Raw genomic sequence first — 20,242 nt, 5'->3', positions numbered from 1 at the left:
AGCGATGGTTCGTGGAGAATTAAAATGAATCACGAGCTGGATGAACTAATGCAGAGCGCAGATATTGTCAGATTTGTAAAGTCACAAAGACTAAACTGGCTTGGTCACCTAGAAAGAATGCCAGATAATCGAGCTGTAAAAGTAGTCCAGAGATGGAAGCCCCAAGGAAACAGAACAAGAGGAAGGCCCCGTAAAAGATGGATAGACGACGTAGAGAGGGATCTTAAAACCATGAACATCAGGCAGTGGCGAAGGAAAGTATCCGACAGGGCAGAATGGAAGAACATTGTTAAGCAGGCCAAGACTCACAAAGGGTTGTAGCGCCATTAGAAGAAGAAGACCACCTAACTGATCATAGAAAGCTTTTCTTTTATCGTCACCTAGTCCCACTTATGGTACATCATCATCATCATTTTTTCTTTACAACCCTGTGTGGGTCCTAGCCTCCCCAAGAATTTTTCCCCAGTCGTCCCTATCCATCGCCTTCCTCCGCCAAGCACGTATTTCCATATTTCTCATGTCTTCATCGATATTATCTAGGAATCTTGTTCTGGGTCTTCCTCTTTTTCTTTGACCAATAGGTCTATCAAGGAGCGTTTTTCTAGCTGGGTCGGTTTGCTCCATCCGCATTACATGGCCTACCCACCTCAGGCGTCCTATCTTTATGTGCTTTACGATATCTGGTTCCTGGTATATCCTATAGAGTTCGAAGTTGTATCGTCTTCTCCAGACACCATTTTCATTTACCGCTCCATAGATGCGCCTTAGTATTTTTCTTTCGAAACATCCTAACATGTTTTCATTGCTTTTTGTTAAAGTCCAGGTTTCTGAACCATATGTTAGGACTGGGCGTATTATTGTTTTGTAGAGTTTTACTTTTGTATTTCTTGATATAACTGTAGATTTAAAAAGAAGATTAAGCCCAACATAGCATCTACTAGCCGTGCAAATTCTGCGGTTTATCTCTGCGGTAGTGTCATTTTCAGTATTGACGAGCGTTCCCAGGTATACAAATTCGTTAACTGCTTCGGTGACGTCATTTTCTATAACAAGTGGCCGTAGTGTTTGTGGTTGCGTACCTATTTTCATGTATTTTGTTTTATTGGTATTTATTATTAAACCCATTTTTGTAGCCGCTTCCTTTAATGCTACGTACGTCTCTCGTGCTGCGTTTTCCGTTCTCCCAACAATATTGATATCATCAGCATATGCTAAGATTTGCACAGATTTGTTATATATTGAACCGGTAGTTGTGATTTGTGACGTACGTATTACTTTTTCCAGAGCTAGATTGAATAGTATACAGGAGAGTGGGTCTCCTTGACGTAGCCCGTTATTTATTTTAAAAGGTTCAGAGAGTTCCCCCTGGATTCGTACTTTGCATTCAACTTTTTCAAGGGTTAGTTTGGTTAAACTTACCAACTGATTTGGTACTCCTAGGTCTATCATTGCTCTAAACAATTCTCTTCTATTTACAGAGTCGTAGGCTGCCTTGTAGTTTATAAATATGTGGTGCGTGTCTACACCGTATTCCAGTGTTTTCTCTAGAATTTGTCTCAGGGTTGAAATCTGATGAATTGTTGATTTACCACCTCTGAAACCAGCCTGGTACATAATACATACTAAATTCAACTTTTCTCTGTAAGTACAAAGTTCACGGATATTATTCTGTTAGTCGTTTTTATCACGTTTACAACTTTCTTTTATTTCTTTTTTAGCAAATACTCTTATACCTACGCAATTTGGATTCTTCTTCTTTTTGTGCAGCAACTAACGCCATGGTTTTACCTGTTAAACTAGAAAGGTTATAAATTCTTGTTCTTAGTCTTTCTTTCTTAATGGAATGAGTTTTTGTTCACCCCATAGCCAAGTACCGATCATCAATAGGATGACCGAATCTGCTGGGGGCAAGGGATTTGGATAGGCCCACACCCTCCTGAGGACAAGTTTCGTTGGTTTTAAAACTTATTTTGGTTTTGTTGGTCATTGATTTACCCTCAGACCAAATGATTATATGAAGGTATTGGGATGTCTTCTGGGTTGGATGTGGTTAAAAATCAAAACACAATAAAAATAGACTATAAATCATTTTTAAGCCAAACCCCGTAAAAACTCAGGACTTTAATGTCCCCAACACAGACGTTTTCACAAATCTGAACATCCAATAGTGTCATGGAATCCTTATACTCTGTACTTGCTATAAATATCTTGAAGATAGTTTGTATTACACTTAGTCATTCACAGAACTTTGTTTAAAACTAAACTGCACACTGAGGACCAGAAGTATTATTCTCCGCAAACTTGTCAGCTAAAAATGAGAAGAACATTCTTCCACCCTTAAAACGTAAACGCTTGCATTCTATGCTTCTGCTGCCGAATATACCTTGCCAGTATGAATGACACCAACACATACTTAACTCGTAGATTTAGCTATAAATTAGTCATCCAAATTCAGCGGATATTAAGACTCACGTCCATACATAAGCTCTACAATATCGTAGCTACCAAGACACCTAATATTCGAAGATAAGTAGCTAAGGAACGAAAGAAACAAAATTTAAAATCGCAACGTGTACTCCACGAATACAAGCCCATTTTATGACTAAAATCGAGAAAAAACTGGCCAGATCAACTTTGCGGACTACTATCCATTTTTACACCATTTATCCATTATCCATTTTAAGATAACCTATCTAGAATTATATGTAGTATACAAACAAAACCAGAAATAAAATAATAAAGAAGCTACAAGATATCGTAAAACAATAGATGGATGAAATAAATTAAGTTCATATTAATCGGATTCTTAAATAAAACGTATAAAGACATACTGACGTTAACAAAATGCATTAGGAAATTTCCGCATATGAAAAAACCATCCAACTTGGTAACGAAATCCTTTTGTATCTATAAAGCTATTTTTAGAAAAGCACGTACCTACCAAAAACAGGTATTTGGTAGTAGACATATCTATTACATACTGTAATGCGCATGAATGATAACAAAAATAAGGACTAAGGAGTCCGTATGAACCGTTTAGAATATACGCTGAAAATATACTGCTTAATCGCATAGTTGCCAAACTATCAGAGCTTACTTAAACCGATATACTTATGGTTCCAATATACAGTGAAAAAGACCTGAACGACCCCTATAATATATACAAGTGAACTAAGCGATATACATTTATGATACAGGGGTACTTGTGGACTCTACAAAATTTTTAAAAATTATGAAACTATACATGTTAACGAATCGACACAGCCAATATTATGGAATGGTCAAGTGAGCTCCGTATATCGGTGTCCACTTCACCGCGGAGCTCACTTGAACCTTAATTTTAACATGGGCGGAGTTTACTTTATGCCGTATATATATATATATATATATATATATATATATATATATATATATATATATATATATATATGTATATGTATATATATATATATATATATATATATATATATATATATATATATATATATATATATATATATACGGCATAAAGTAAACTCCGCCCATGTTAAAATTAAGGTTCAAGTTTGTCTACTCCATGTGTCCATATGATGAAAGTGTCGTCCACATATCTAAGCCATAGTTTGGGTTTATATTCTGCTGTTCTTATTGCCCGTTCCTCTATGTCTTGCATAAAAAGATTTGCTATCACGGGAGATAGCGGTGAACCCATCGGTGCCCCTTCAACTTGTTTGTACCGTTGATCACCATATATAAAATATGTGTTGTTTTAGCAGTGCCTCGTCAAATTTAGGGTATCTTGCGGTACTGGGTATTTTCTGCTTATAATTTCCAAGGATTCATTGATGGGAACGTTGGTGAAAAGTGAAACAACATTGAAACTTACTAACAAGTGTCCCGGCCCAAGAGTAACATCTTTTATACGCTCGATGAAGTGGCCTGCGTTCTTAACGTAGGAATCAGCTTCTTCTGCGTAAGGCTGTAGCTTTTCAGCCAGGAACCTTGCCAGTGGTTGTAACGGTGATCCGATGGAGCTCACTATTGGTCGTAGTGGTAATCCATCCTTGTGAACTTTTGGTAGACCGTACAGTTTTGGACATCTCGATGATTTTTCCCATGGAATAAGTTGAAAATGATGTTCTTTATTAATATTAGATGTTTGTATTTTTGCTTTTGTTGTTTTTTCTAGATATGTTGTCGGGTCAGTCGATATCTTCTCGTATGATGGATCGTCTAGAATATCTTTCATCTTTTGATCGTAGTCTATGACATTCATAACCACCGTAGCATTGCCTTTATCAGCTGGAAGTACAATGATTTCTTTATTTTTGCGCAATGAATTTAATGCCTCTTTTTCCTTGTGTGTTAAATTTCGTTTTGGCCGTTTAGCTCTTCGTAATATGCGTGACACGTCTTGGCGTATAGTCTCGGCCGTGTCGGATGGTATATTGGTTATTGAACTTTCCACTTCGCATATAATATTTTCAATCGGTATGCGTGCAGGAGCTACTGCGAAATTAAAACCTTTCGAAAGAACACTCTTTGTGGCTTCATCTAGTGTGAAGTTCGAAAAATTATAAACCAGTTTACAGGTATCTTGTTGTGGCGTTTCTCTCGGTTGTTGTTCTAATGATAGTCTCTCGAACTTCTTAATTTGTTTTGTTTTTGTTAAGTCGGCGTTTGTCTCTGCTCGAAAGTTGCTGAGCGTATCTAATATGTTCCATAGTACCGGATGTAATGTGTTGCCAAGAATCAGGTGAAGTTTTAATAATCTCGAGTTTATCTGATCGATTTCTCGTCTGGTGTCATGGATGGATTCTCTAATCAGTGCTAAACTAGCCCGTCTTACGATGTTTTTGGTTTTCTGGTTCTTTTTGTGAAAACTTAGTTTCATGCTTTTAGGAATTACCTTTTCGTCCCTACACCGTTCTAAAGAACACTTGCCGAAACGTCGTCATCTTGCCGAAACGTCGTCAAAATGGTTTTTATCAAAACCAACAACATTTAACGCGGAGTCAAACCCGGAATACCATTGATATAACATACAGCTCCCGCGGAAATATCAAAACTAACTAACTAACTATTTCCACTAATAGAATAAAACTTGCATCCAAATAAGTCAACACAATTTTATAAATTGTTGTTTCTCTTAGTAAAAGAAATGGCTTTCTCACAATATCTGTTCATATGAATAAACTTATAATATTACTGTTAACATGAACCATTTTTTACAGTAATAATCAGCGTCAAAAAATAAACATCAAGTATTAAAAAAAAAAAAAAACAATTATATAAAGTATGAAATAAAATAGAATTTGATTTTGATATTGGGATTGGGGGAAAACTTAATTCCCAATATTTTTAGATAGGTCAAATTTTTACTATATCGGGGTAGTATTATGAGTTCATTGATGTTTTACCTCATAATTTATATTGAAATTATTAATAAAGGAGCTTTAGTGTCATGATAGAACTTTCGGTATTAATAACTTCCAATCAGATGTTATACTCGGTTCGCTATCTCCAGTCCGAACTGTCTAGTGAATTTAGTAATTATTTTTTTGCGAAGTTAGTTACTTTTTGACAGACTCGAAGTGGCTGGAAATTACTATACAACCAAGCACACGTCTTTATAGCCAATATTAATAGTAAACAAACTAAATAGTATATAAAATAGAACTTTACAAATTACCGACAATCAATATTTATTTATTTGCACCATATATAATAAATAGTTATGTTAAATTATAGCAAATAAAATACATCTTTTAAATATATACTACCCAAAATGTTATGGGTTTAGTATACACTTCCACTATTTAGAATAATTCTTCTTTTTTCAAAGAAAGAAGTCTGCAATAGTAGTATACTTTAGCTATTAAGACTGAGAAGTAGGAATTGTTGTGTTGTAGGTTACCGACAATGAATCTGTCAAAATATGCCCGAGCTAAGCGAATGGAGTATATCATATTTTGTCTTATACAGACTATTGAGTTATAGTTCGTCCCAAACCCTTCTTTCAGTGCGTCATAGTTGATCGAATTCTCTCTACCACATTAAGCTAGAAGTGACAGAAAAAAACGTGAGTCTATGATTATTATACATAGAACTTAGAAAATTATTTATCGTAAGCTAATTCTACTTACGGATGTATAATTGGTTGGAGTTTAGAATACGCTAAATAGATATCCAATCAATGATGCGCATAAATATAATTTGACGCAGATTGTCTCGATCGTGACAGTACTTTCACAATGTCAACTGATAAAATGATAATTGTCATTCCAGGTTAGTATTATCAGATATTTTACAGTGAAAATTTAATTTTGTATTTATTGTCATAAAAATATTTTAAATATGCCGAGATATATCGAAAAAGAACAAACACTAATATTAAAATTATTAAATTATTTTCAATTAGAAAAAGACAGATTACCATCCTGCAACTGTCAAATTTAACTAAAATGTTATGCAATAATTCTCGACATTCTTAAAATCCTATATGACGTCAAAATTAGTGACGCACTGAAAGAAGGGTTTGGGACAGACTGTAAAGTTGATTTCATGTAACCAAATAAGCACATGGGTATAGGTGCACATTAAAAATACATTTAAAGAAGCATTTTAAGGTCGTATACTTTCAAATGTTAATATGTTCAAATTTTAATTAGGTGGATAAGATTTATTCATGAGTCAATTACTTTGTTTTATTTCTAATGTAGCAACAATGTATTTTCTTTAAGTCTTTCAAAAAGTCCTATTTTGAAATGGTTAGCGTTCTGAAAGCAGAGGCGTCAAATTAAGAGTTTATATTATAAATAAAAAGATTTTGTTTATTGTTATATTGTTTGTAACTTTATTTTTCTATTTGCTTTATGTTTTTAGTTTTATTTGTAAAAGCCTGGTAGTTGCTTCAGTTCTATTGATAAACATGATAAAGTTTATCTAAATGTTAAGACATTTTCTTTGTATTGTTTGTATAGCTAATTAATTCATTTTTCTGTTTTATATTTTAGAGCCATAAGGGCTAGTCACATTTTAGTTTCAGTTACAGGACAAATTTATTTAACTGGAATGCGGTATGCATGCCCCATTGTAAAAAATGGTAGATGGCAGAGAACTATCCATTCTTTCCCTAGATCTATAGAAAAAAACTTAAACTGGTTAAGTCCTGAACTACTTGAACAAAATTTACAGGGTAAGTCATAAGCTGATATACACTGCTGTTCCCTATAAAAGATTAGACATTCATGTGTCTGCTATGAGCAAATAAGTTCTAAATATGAAACTCCTGAGGCCGTTACTAAGAGTAATATCACAAAAAATATGGTTCTGGAAGTACTTTATATTGTTCTAAAGCTGTTTTCTTGTGAAATTTTAATATTGTGTGTAAATATTACAAGAAGAAACCAATAAAAAGAAAATACCATTATTAGTAAGTCAGTAATATATCGAGGATACATCAGTTATGATTTAAAATCATACATTTGATGGTAATATTGATAGTAAACTAAATGTAAGACCAAATACTTACTATGTCGGGATAGTATCATTAGTTTTTACTCATGATTTACGATGGAATTACTAATAAGAGAATTTTACGTTCACGATTGGGTGTGTTTTTTAAAAGAACAATCAGATGCTCTGAACATTTCTGACGGGTATTTTTAAGTTAAAGTTAATTTCATGTAATCGAATGAACTGTTCTTTAGTAAAATCGTCTTAGAAACGTACCCCAAAAATATTGACAATATGTCAAAGTTATTTGCTTTAAAGTGTATTATATGTCTGAATTGTCAATATGAATGAGGCAGATAAAATTAAATTATTAGAAGAGTTTTTTGTATTACCATGTAACAAAACAAAATAATTTGCCTTTTAAGAACGACTTCCGAAGTAGAAATCGAAGGGGAAACGTCAAAATAGTATTTTTAATTGAAATTGTGGTTAATTCCGTTTAAACACTAAATAACTTCTTTCTTGTAGCATGTTTTACATTGAAATTTTTATATATTTTTTGTTAATAAACCACAATAATTGTCGGTAAAATTACATATTTTGACGTTTCGACTTAAGTTAGGAAATAAAAAGAGCTTATAAAATATAAAATCATTTAACCTTCATATTCTGTTAATTGTCGATAAAGGACTTCTTGACATTAAGATGGACAGATTCGATGTAAATATCAGGATCGAATTGTTTTGTAGTGCTACTTTGTCCGATTCTTCTCGATCGACGATGGTAATACAATAAAATGTTGAAGTTGTGGAGTAAAAATTATAGTTTTATTGACAGCTAGTTAATTACACTCTAGTTGTTGGTTAGGTAACTTTCTATAATAGACTGCCCTCAAATGAGCTCAAAACCCCAATTTATAATTTCACAAAGAAATAATGTATACCTCAACAGTCAACACAGAGGTTAATGCTTCTATCATACTGTAACGAGATTAAATAAAACGAGCGGTTCGAATTTATATAAATATATTTATTTATAGTTTACAGTTCGGTACTCTCTTATCAACTAAACTCACTCCTAAAAACTATCGAAGACGGGCGGTATTGAAATGCCAATTCTTGTGTTCTCTAGATCTTTCCTTCTAAGAATTATGACGTATTGGAGATGGGCTATTTCGTTACACTGCTCCCCTCTTAGATCTGAGCGTCCCGATCAACAACTCCAGATGTAGGCCTGCAGCCAAACTCTAGGTCGCAGGGCAAACGAACTTCACGACCTAACATCAAGCAGGTTGGAGTCTGGCCTGTAGTTTCATTCACGGCCGAGCGGTAAGCCATTAGGAATAAATGAATGTGCTGGTCCTAATCTCTTTGATGTTCTGATACAACCTTGGACAGGTGTTTACCCATTGTTCGGTTCATTCTCTCGACCATTCCATCTGATTGAGGATGCAGGGGTGTCGTTCTGGTCTTATTGACACCAATCAATTTACAAACGTTTTGGAAAAGGGTTGACTCAAAGGTTCGCCCTTGGTCGGAGTGGATCTCGAAGGGAACACCAAATCGGCTAAAGAATTCTTTAACAAGTACCTCTGCAACGGTAGCAGCTTGTTGATTTGGTATCGCATAGGCCTCAGTCCATTTCGTAAAATAATCCATGGCTACCAGGATATATTTATTTCCATCATTTGTCTCTGGAAGTGGACCTGCAATGTAGATCTGCTACCTGCATCGTTGATTCCTCTTTCACTACCGGATCTAAGGCTTTTTTATTGGTTATCATCGTCTCTAATTGTTTGATCTTCTCTTCTACGTCTTCTATCTTGTCGTTTACATTTTTCTGTATCTTATCAAATGTTTTAGAAACTTCTTCAAATTTTTCATTGTTCTTTTTAGAAGTTTCTTCCATCATTTGAGAAACATTTTCAAATTTCGAGATACATTTTCGAATTTCTTCTCGAATCTTTTGGAAACGTTCTCTAATTTATCATCATTTTTTTTTAAGTTTCTTCAATGTTTTTAGAAGTTTCTTCAATCATTTGAGACGTTTCATCGAATCTTTTGGAAACAGTCTCGAATTTATCACCAGTTTTTTTAGAAGTTTCTTCTATCATTTGAGACGTTTCATCGAATCTTTTGGAAACAGTCTCGAATTTATCATCAGTTTTTTTAGAAGTTCTATCTTCATTAAAACTGCTTCTTCTGCTGACTGAAAATGGAATGTCTCTGGGTCATCTCCATTCTTGTTAAGAACAGTCTTTAGTCGTTCTTGGAGTATCTTCTTGGACCCGCTGCAGTCTTCATCGCGTTCTTCCAGTTGCTCACGCAACTGTTTTACTGAAAGTTGTACTAGCAGCATCTTTGGTCAGGCACACACGTACTTTTTTAAATGTTCTTTCGTACGAAGGACACTACCGAACTACGCGGATGTTCCCGACGAACAATACTTTTCAAAAGTTTAAAAGTCCTTTTCAAAAGTCACTGCTGAATTTATTTGCAAATCTCACACCGGACACCAACTGTAACGAGATTAAATAAAACGAGCGGTTCGAATTTATATAAATATATTTATTTATAGTTTACAGTTCGGTACTCTCTTATCAACTAAACTAAACGTTACTACGTTATCTACTAAACTCCTAAAAACGTTACATATATATAACAAAGTTACTATGTTCTAGAATATTCTGGCGTTGTCCCACCTCTAATTCGTCTCATTGAAAGAACCATCGAAGACGGGCGGTATTGAAATGCCAATTCTTGTGTTCTCTAGATCTTTCCTTCTAAGAATTATGACGTATCGGAGATGGGCTATTTCGTTACAATACTAGCAAACTTTGAACTATGAGCTTACCATACAATTTAATCTAGGCCATTATTGCAACACTTAGGAAGTTCGATTAGAAAATTATTATTTGCAATTTATTAAGTTGCAGATATGCAGGTGAACGGTTTCACAATGTACCAATTATACACGGTGAAACTATAATAGGTTAAGAAGTTAAGAATAATGTGAGATTACAAATTAAGGGATTCATTTGTGATTGTGATTGGTCACTATATAAAAGAAACAGTTTTTTCTTCAGATCAGCCAAGAATATGTCGAAAATACAGCGTCGAACTATTGGTTGACATCAGGAAATATGTTTCCCGAGACTGAGGGTTTCCTACTTGCCATTCAGGATCAGGATTACCTGAAATATATTGTTAAAAATTTCTTCTCTAATTGAGAAGAATTCTAATACAAGGGGACTCAAAACAGCATATGCTTGCTGTTTTGATTTCCCTAATAGGCTGGTATTAGAATTGTAGATAAAATTAGTATCTGCACAATAGGACAAACATGAAGAATGTCCTAAAATGAGATAGAGAGTATAACATAGATTGCTGGTTACAAAATATGAGAGCTTTTACCTGTAATATAAGAATGTCTTAAACACTAACGGTTCAAAAAGCTATACAAAGGTACAAAACGATTTATTAAAGAGAAAAAGAGAGAAAAACAAATAGCATAAATAAAATCAGTAAAAATACATAAAGAACTAAACAAAATTTCTACTACTAAATACTACTTACTAGTTAATAAATCTTTCGAAAGTGTATGTGCACTATTGTCTATCCAAGTCGTTATCACGAAGATCCTGGATGTGGTAACCGTGTTTCAAAGGCCTCCCAGAGAACCATGCGAAACTAACACTTCTAGTGTATACAAAAACGGGCACTACTGTATTATAATCAATATGTATATATCTGTGATTATAATCGATTGCTGTTATACCTACAGCGGGACAAATCGTTGACCGATTTGGAGAGCATTGTATACTTTTTGGGGATTAAATCCATGACGGATTTTTAGGACTTCTGCCAAACAGAGATGTTGCTTCGTCCACGTCTAAATTCGCTCTGAGGGTAAGCGGGGTGCCTGATTTTTCGGGGAGTCTTTTTTTGAAGAGTTTTAAGTGCACAAGAAAACTATATTACTAAAAAACTGTTGACAAATTGTTTGACATTTATGACATTTATAGATTGGGTTCATTTTTGTCAACAAATACTAAATTAAAAATATTTATAAATAGTTTTACATGTTTGAATGGATTTGTTCGAACAAGAATTAAAGGGTATTTTAACTTCAAATCTTCCTTCGTTATCCCTTTTTACTGTTCTTTTATAATATTCTTCACACTCTTTTTCTTCTACTGACAGAGCATTGCTTTGATCTACTTCTTCTAACTTCCAGTATTTTTTTATTTCTTCATTCATCTGTCGTCTAGATATCATGCTGAGTACTTGTATATTAGGGATATTCTCTTGCTGTGCTATCCCTGACATTATCCAACCCAATTTTGTATTTTGGGTGAGCAAACCATATTTTGTTCGATCTACTCCGTCCAGTAATATCAAACTATATTCTTTGGCTCCTAATATAATATCTATTGAACTTGTTTTATTAAAATTTGAATCCGCCAGGACTAAGTTCCTATGGTTCTTTTCTTTCATCTGTATCTCCTTCTCCGGTAGATTTTTTGTTATTTTTCGCAGTACAAGTACTTCGATCTTCATTTCAAATTCATTTTTGAAATGCGGTCTCCTTGACGATCCGTCGTAACTGTTGTCACCTCTGGTCCCACTAGAATTGGGTCTATTTTGTGGCCTTCTGTTTTCAGAATTCCTTCTGTTATACTGACCTTCTAACCAACTAGAATTTGGTCTATTTTGTGGCCTTCTGTTTTCAGAATTCCTTTTGTTATCATACTAACCTTCTGACATGTGTTGTAATGAATGGTGCTGCCACCACATTCTGCACATCTATAAAGAGAAATAACATGGTACTTCCCTTTTGTGTAGTAGGCATCTACCGCACCATTGCTTTTCCTTTACAATTTTGTTTCTTTCACGTACTTGTTGACTTAGAAAGTTTGTACATTTGAACAGTTTATGTTCTTCATGACACACCACACAGGTTATCTTCTTCTTTACCTGTTGTCTGTGATCTTTTCTTGCTGTTTCCAACATCTCCAATGTCTGGAATCTTCTTTGTAGGAATTCCTGTGTTGACTTATATGTCGGAATGTCCCTACTGTCTTGAATTGACGTTTCATATAATCTCCTGGTTTCTGTGTCCAACTTAAACATGCTTATCCTTGCTATAAGAGGGCTCCAGGACTCTGTCATTATACCTAGTCCACTAATCGCTTCTAAGCATTCGTGGAGAGTATCATGTAATGTTTTCAGCGCCTTTGCTGACGCTTCTTTTATCTCCGCTGCCTGAAGTATCTTGTCTATTAATATAAATAGATTCATCCTTGGATTATCGTACCGATCTTGCCACATTTTCCAGGCGGCACTGTAGTTTGCTTCTGTTGTATTTAAATGTTGTATTATTCTACTTGCTTCTCCTCGGAGGCTTGTCTTCAGATACTGCATTTTTTCCACATTTGATAGTTGGTTATTCTCAAACGCTTAAAAATATCATAGAATGTTACCCAGGATTCATACCTTCTCTCAAAACAGGGTAACTTCACTTAAGGTAATATTATTTTCTCTTTCTTGCATCCGTCCGCCTTGAATGTCTTATTTTCTTTTATGATCGGCCGCACCCTTCTTTTCATTATATAAAATCTTTCTATTTCACCTTCTTCTAGTGCATCCTGTTCATTGTCTACAGTTATTTCCATTATTAACGCATCTATTTTTTGTACCTCTTCTTTTAAATCCTCTTATATATCTTCATCGTTTTCGTCGTCTTCCAGTAAATGATGAAGTTTTTTTATCCTAATTTCTATTTCTATTTCTATTTTTGTCGAAGACTTGTATACATTTTTAATAAATTCCTCTAAAGTATTTTTCGTTTCTTTACATCTTTTTTGTACTTGTTCGTAAAAGTTAGATGTAAAATCTTTATCAACTTTTGAACCTTTTTCTTCAATATCTGTGTTTTGAACTTCAAAGTCGCTCCACAATTCCTCTAGTCTGTTTTTTTTGTTTAAATATTCTCTCGTACGCTTTTCTTTCCTTAATTTTCTTAAGTTATTTAAAAACTTAGTTATTTCTTGACCTAGTTTTTCTTGTTCTTCTTCTTCTTCCCCCGACTAGGATTACTCCTGTTTGTCTGCCTCTTATTCTGTTTCAGTCGTTGTTGACTGTACATTATCTTTCCACCTTTTTGGCGGCCTTCCAACGGGTCTTCTGCTATACGGCTTGTTGTTTTTACAGATGTTCGCTAATCTATCTGGTCCCATTCGGTTTACATGTTCGTTCCAGTTATTTTTCTTGTTTTTATCCACCTGTTAATATTTTAAATTTTGCATTGTTCGCGTATACTTCTGTTGGTTTGTCTGTCTCTTAATGATATGCCCGCTATTGATCTTAATACTTTCATTTCGAAATTGTTGATTTGTTGTTTCGTTTTTCTTGTATCGGTCCTTGTCTCCGCTGCATATGTTAGGATTGGTCTTACTGTTGTCTTGTATACTTTCATTTTGCTTTCCGTGGTCAGATATTTGTTTCTCCATATGGTTTCTCGGAGGCAACCACTTACTCTTGCCGCTTTTGATGCTTGCCTTGTGGTCTCTGTTCTTATATCCCGGTCACTAGTGATCTCTACTCCTAGGTAATTGAATTTCATTACTTGTTCTACAATTTTGCCGTTTATTTCTACTTTGCATCTACGCAGCTCTTTACTGATCACTATACATTTAGTTTTTTCTACTGATATTCTCATATTAAGTTTGTTTGCTGTAATACCGCTCTATTGTATTAGAGGTTGGTATTTTGCCTTGCTGTTCTGTCATTTTGACCTCAAGGCCATATCTATTCACGTTGTTTGCGTGGGTGTTTAACCTGTAAATTCATTTACCTGCGAGATTCAGTAAGCTTAAGACTGGTAACTTAATTTTTTATCTTTATTACTATATTAATCTTAAATAATTCAATAATGTTACCTAAAGTCAAAATTAAAATTTAACTGATTATAAATAAATTGTTGGAAGTGCATTCTCATGATGTTTCTAGTTCTTTACACATAAAAAAAACCTTAATGTTTTTTACATAAGTTTTTATAATAACTTTTTTATATACATGTATGATTATCACATGTTCTTTTGCCGTGCTAATTTTGTTAATTTGTAAACTATACCTAGTTTCAATTCATTGTTTTATACAACTTTAACTCTAAATGTCCAGTTTCGTAAGCTTTTTCATATTTTTAACACACATTTTTAACTTCTCTATGGATGTTTGGTTTCATATTGTTCTTTTTAGATGAACTGATGATGCTTTCTGAGCAGAAAGCGAAACGTCTTCAATAAATAGATGAAGTAGCCACCTTCTTTGTCTTTTATTTCTCCACTTTGACCGAAAAACCCACCACTCTTCGAGTGTACCTTAGTTTAAATATATATATATATATATATATATATATATATATATATATATATATATATCTACGGCATAAAGTGGACTCCGCCCATGTTAAAATTCAGGTTCAAGTGAGCTCCGTGGTCAAGTGGCCACCGATATACGGAGCTCACTTGACCATTCCATAATATTGGCTCTGTCGATTCGTCAACATGTATTAGTTTCACAATTTTTAAAAATTTTGTGGAGCCCCTAAGTACCCCTGTATCATGAATGTATATCGCTTAGTTCACGTGTATATATTATAGGGGTCGTTCAGATCTTGTTCCGTGTATATTGGAACCATACGTATATCGGTTTAAGTAAGCTCTGATAGTTTGGCAACTATGGGATTAAGCCGTTTATTTCCAGCGTATATTCTAAACGGTTCATATAGACTCCTTACTTTTGTTATCATTCATACGCATTACAGTATGTAACAGATATGTGTACTACCAAATACCTGTTTTTGGTAGGTACGTGCTTTTCTAAAAATAGATTTATAGATACAAAAGGATTTCATTACCAAGTTGGATGTGTTTTTTCATATGCGAAAAGTTCCTAACGTATTTTGTTAACGTGAGTATGTCTTTATACGTTTTATTTAAGAATCCGGTTAATAAGAACTTCTTTTATTTCATCCATTGTTTCATGATATCTTATATACAGCTTTTTTATTATTTTAATTCTTCTATTTTATTATTTTATTTTTTTCTGGATTCTATTTCTTATTATTCTATTTTTTAATTCTGGATAGAAGGTTATCTCAAAATAAATATTTAAGTGCTAAAATAGATATTTTTTTGTTAAAATGGGTAGTAGTGCACAAAAAAGGGAAGAATGATTAATTTTTCTAACATGAATTATACCACTTCACCAATATTACATATTTCTGAATGTTTTATCTCGTATTTAGGAGTAATATGTAATCAATATAAGTGGAGTTAGTGTCAAATTTGCAATGATCTTTATAAGTAATAGCTTACTGACTGTACTTTACATGTTCAGTTCACATAAATAAACCTTGTCCCTTCAAAAAGAGCGATTTGAACGGTAAAGTTAACTAAGAAAGTGCGATAAGTCTTGTACCACCCCACATGCACACAAGTTAACCGGTGTTTGCAGGCAAGAGTCCTCCTGGCAGATTTAAGGAAGATAACTACCATAAGGAAGTTCCGTTCGAGGGATCAGATGGAGAGGAGCAGCTTATTTTTGTTTGTATATCTTGCAGATGTGTTGATATAGCCAGTTTTTCCTTGATTCTAGTCATAAAATGGGCTGGTATTCGTGGAGTGGATGTCACGAATCTGGACTTTGAATATTAGCCATTGTTGTATTTTTAGTTCCAATTTTATAGTTAGTTTTGTGCTCAGATCCTCAGCCAGGAGCCGTAATATTGTTCATTATATACGTGGATAGCGGATCCAAGCTCAACATCGTTGAAAGGTTCTCTCAGCTGACTGGTTTTGTTTTCTCTCATTATAAGTTTTGCAGTACAAGAATTAAGCGAAATGCTTGCGTTAGATATTTGTCCATCAGGAATGTATGTTCATCAGGATTATCCTTTGTTAGCTGCAACACCTGATGGACTCATAGGTAACAATATGATTGTCGAAATTAAATGTCCAATTTCAGCAAAAGATTTATCTCCTAAAGATGCAATAGATAGGAAGATACTAAAGTATATGGTGAAAGATGATAGATATATTTTAAAGAGAAATCATGCATATTACTATCAAATTCAAGGGCAGTTATTTGTAGCAAATAAAAACTTCTGTTACTTTTGCGTGTGGACCCCTAAAGGATTGATATTTCAGCTTATTGAAAAAGATGAGCAATTATGGGAGCAAATGATAAAAAAATTAAGAGAATTTTATTTTAACAATTATCTTCCTCTATTGATACAAGAAATAATTGAAGAAAAGTAAGGTTGAGTGTTTATATTTTTTGTTTTCTATTTTTACATTTTCCATATATTACAATGCTTAGGTATAATATTTTATCTGTATGTGATTACATAGTTTTGTAATGCCGGCTGATTGTATAAAGTCTTTTTTTTTATTTATTTTAAATTACATTATTACTGTATAATAGGAATCGAGGTTTTAGTATGTACATTTCTCCTGAAAGTAAACAATTTTTAGAACATTGTTGTAAATAGAATTTTTCATATAAAAATGATTGCACGTCAGTCAAGATTTACTACGTCAGAATCCCACAGCGTTGCCAAAACATCAGAATTCCTCACAGTAAGTGAGGAATTTTTAAAATGTCAACTATTTGTCAAAAATATATTAACAGTAAATGCATTAAGTTTTAAAACGACTGCAACGCACTAAAATACATAAGAAAACATTTTAATACAAAATTATATATTCTAAATTTTAAACTTATATCTTTTAGAGCATTAACAGTAAGAACGTCCCGCCATTATTTCTTGTTCAAACTAATCTATCTTATATGAAAGTTTATCAGCTTTCTATGGTACAGCACAGTTTTGGTACAGCACAATCAAAATACACAACAATAATTAGTTTTTATAGCTACTAATCTAAATTTAATATGTATTTATAAATACATTTATTAATATATAATATATTATGATCAAATTGGGTAAGAAATCAAAACATAAACAAAATTGTTACTATACAAAAACGGCAACACTTTAAACAATTTTGCCACAAGCTGAACTGTCATTGAAATTTGAAGTATTCCCGTATCAGTTGCGTACAATTGTCTAATCTATTTAATTAAAATTATGATTTTGTGGAATATTAAACTTAAAGAGTTATTTCCTAAAATTTATATTAGTAATAATAACAAATGTTTTTGGTTATTTAATCAATATATTTCTAAAATTTCCAATATAATCATGATTACATTTTTCTGATTACTATACCATGGTGACGCCTATAAAAGATCGAGTAATTCCGTATGGGTTTCGTATTATTAGCAGTGTTTGGAAAATTTGAACTCTAAGATTGACGTTCTGGAAATTTTAAAAGAAAGTTACGTCACTTTATATAAATTGTGACGTGCAACGTTTTTACTTTGAAAAATGGTATACCTAGAATTAACTTCAGTATACAAAAAACAAGATGAGGTTTTAAGGAAATAATGTATTTTTTGACTAAAGCCTACTCAGAATTTCGTGCAAATATGTGATGTCAATAATGTTGAAACACGTTGGTACACTTAAGAACACAGAATAATTAACAATCAAAATACCCACTCCCAAAAGCCGCCTTTGAAGTTTGTCAGCACGCGAACGCCATGTTTTAGGCGAAAACATAGACTCGAACTGAGAAATTTGTGACAAGCTACGACAGAACTGTAATTTAAATTTAATTTAATCTATTCTTCAACTAAAGGTACGAATAAAATAGTGCATATTATATCTGTAGTTGCCGTAAATAAACTAAACTGGGTTAATTTGTCTATGCACACCAGATAAAATGTCACTGAACAGCACTGGTTCCGACTAAAACATGGCTGATTTCGTCTGCGCAAACGAGATGCGCGTACTTATTTTTTTAAGCAGAGTGGGCATTCTGATTGTTCAGTATTCTGTGCTAAGATATCCTAAATATTGTTTAAACGATAAAATAATTAAACTATAGTCATACGTTCATATACAAAGTATTCTAATTAAGGAAAAAATATTAAAAAATTTAATATAACTAAAAAAAACCAAATTTAATTGTGAAATAATTGTGATATAACAAATAATAAAATAATAATTGTAAATAATTATCACCCTATGTATTTGCATCTAACTTTATATAAGTCGGTATTTTCTATTATTACGCTTGTACCCACAATTAAAATATTGTTTTGCTAAATTCATTGGTTTCGGAGTTAATATTTTTTTAATGACCTATAATTTAAGGAAAATCGAAATATCTCCGGAAGTACCATATTAAGGTATAAAAAATGCAATAAACTACGGGAGTTCCATAAAAACAAACATAATTTAATATGTCCACTTTATGAGACCCCTGGTATATTTCAAAATAATTTTAAAATTGCCTTTACATTCCTATTTAGTTATATTATCAGCAAATTTGGTTTGGAACACTTTCGGTAATACATCTGTTTTGAGAGTTGAGACATTTTCTCCGAACGGCATCGAGACCCAAACATTTCAAGCACAGATGTTTTTCTTTACCTCTTGTAAACACTCATTTATATGTAATTTCTTAGGGTAGGTAATAAAAAGCATATAAAATAATCCAGGAAGCACACTTTTGAAATAATCCAATAATGATAAGTTATTAATTATGATTAATAGGATCTTATTGCGGAGAATATTTATTACAATTATCATAAATATCTTTTAATTTATTTTCAATGTATGCTAACCTAGCTACTACGTATTTTCTAGAGGCCTATGTAGCCACTATCTTCTATATAAATAGGCAAACAATTTTAGTTTTAAGTCTTAAATGTACCATTGATATAGTTCAGGATAAATATTGTAAATAAACAATGAATGTAAATTGAACCCAGTATTTTAATCTTTACACTCTAAAAAAAAATAAACAAAAAATATGTAGATATGTAGCCGAAAATACCAGTTCATTATTTTTCTTAGAGAAAAAAAAAAGTTAAACCTCTACATGAAAAGCAAAACCTTTAATTAGAAACTCTTACAATCATCTTTATTATAATATGATGTCAAAATTTAATAATTCACTCAAGATATTGTCATGGGTCACCTTCATAGTTTTTCATATCTACACCATGAACACTTTAGTTTATTGCCAAACTCGCATTTACGATTATGAAAACGAAAACAAACTCTTATAAAATAATACTTTCATTTGAACTTTAATGACTTAAAATACTTGAATCTTCCATAAATAATAAACAATAAATATTTTTTCATTAATTTCACGTCTTAAATCAATTATTTATCAAATAAATTATCAATATTATTTAATAAGCAACACAAAATATTCCTGAAGCCGTCCAAATATTTAGTAGCCTTGTCACCACTTTCAGTTCGACTGACTGCGTTGTATGACAAAGATAGCGAATTTTCGATTTGGAAAATATTACCACGGACATGGTGTTCATTTTTTTCGAATCCTGAAAAAACTAATACATATTTTTGAAAAATTTAAACGCAAAATGAAAGATTATATTATTACCGAGGGCCGAAAGTCCCTTAGAACAAACAAAAAGTTTTTTTGAATGAGATATTTGAGATTAAATCTAGATCACACTAAATTTTCTCTTACTTTTCACCCCTGTAACTTATTAAAATAAACATTATAGAAGTTTTCAGGGACTTTCGGCCCTCGGTAATAATGTAATCTTTCATTCTGCGTTTAAATTTTTCAAAAATATTTATTAGTTTTCTCAGGATTCGAAAAAAATGAATGCATTTAAAAAGCATTGGCTCGAAA

The 20,242-nt window shown here is 32.8% G+C and overlaps 1 protein-coding gene across 4 annotated transcripts in view; it reads left to right on the top strand.

Moving 5' to 3' along the window:
* The window catches only part of LOC140445547 (STE20-related kinase adapter protein alpha-like), a 322,390-nt gene that overhangs the window by 175,984 nt on the left and 126,164 nt on the right, over window positions 1-20,242 (top strand). For all 4 annotated transcript variants that reach the window (XM_072537651.1, XM_072537649.1, XM_072537653.1 and 1 more), the window contains exon 4: window positions 6,996-7,177. In XM_072537651.1, coding sequence (XP_072393752.1) covers window positions 6,996-7,177 — 182 coding nt within the window. The remainder of the gene's footprint in view (window positions 1-6,995; window positions 7,178-20,242) is intronic.

The sequence above is a fragment of the Diabrotica undecimpunctata genome, chromosome 7 (assembly GCF_040954645.1).
Source record: "Diabrotica undecimpunctata isolate CICGRU chromosome 7, icDiaUnde3, whole genome shotgun sequence".
Classification (NCBI taxonomy): Eukaryota; Metazoa; Arthropoda; class Insecta; order Coleoptera; family Chrysomelidae; genus Diabrotica; species Diabrotica undecimpunctata.
This window is presented reverse-complemented; position numbering and strand designations above follow the sequence as displayed.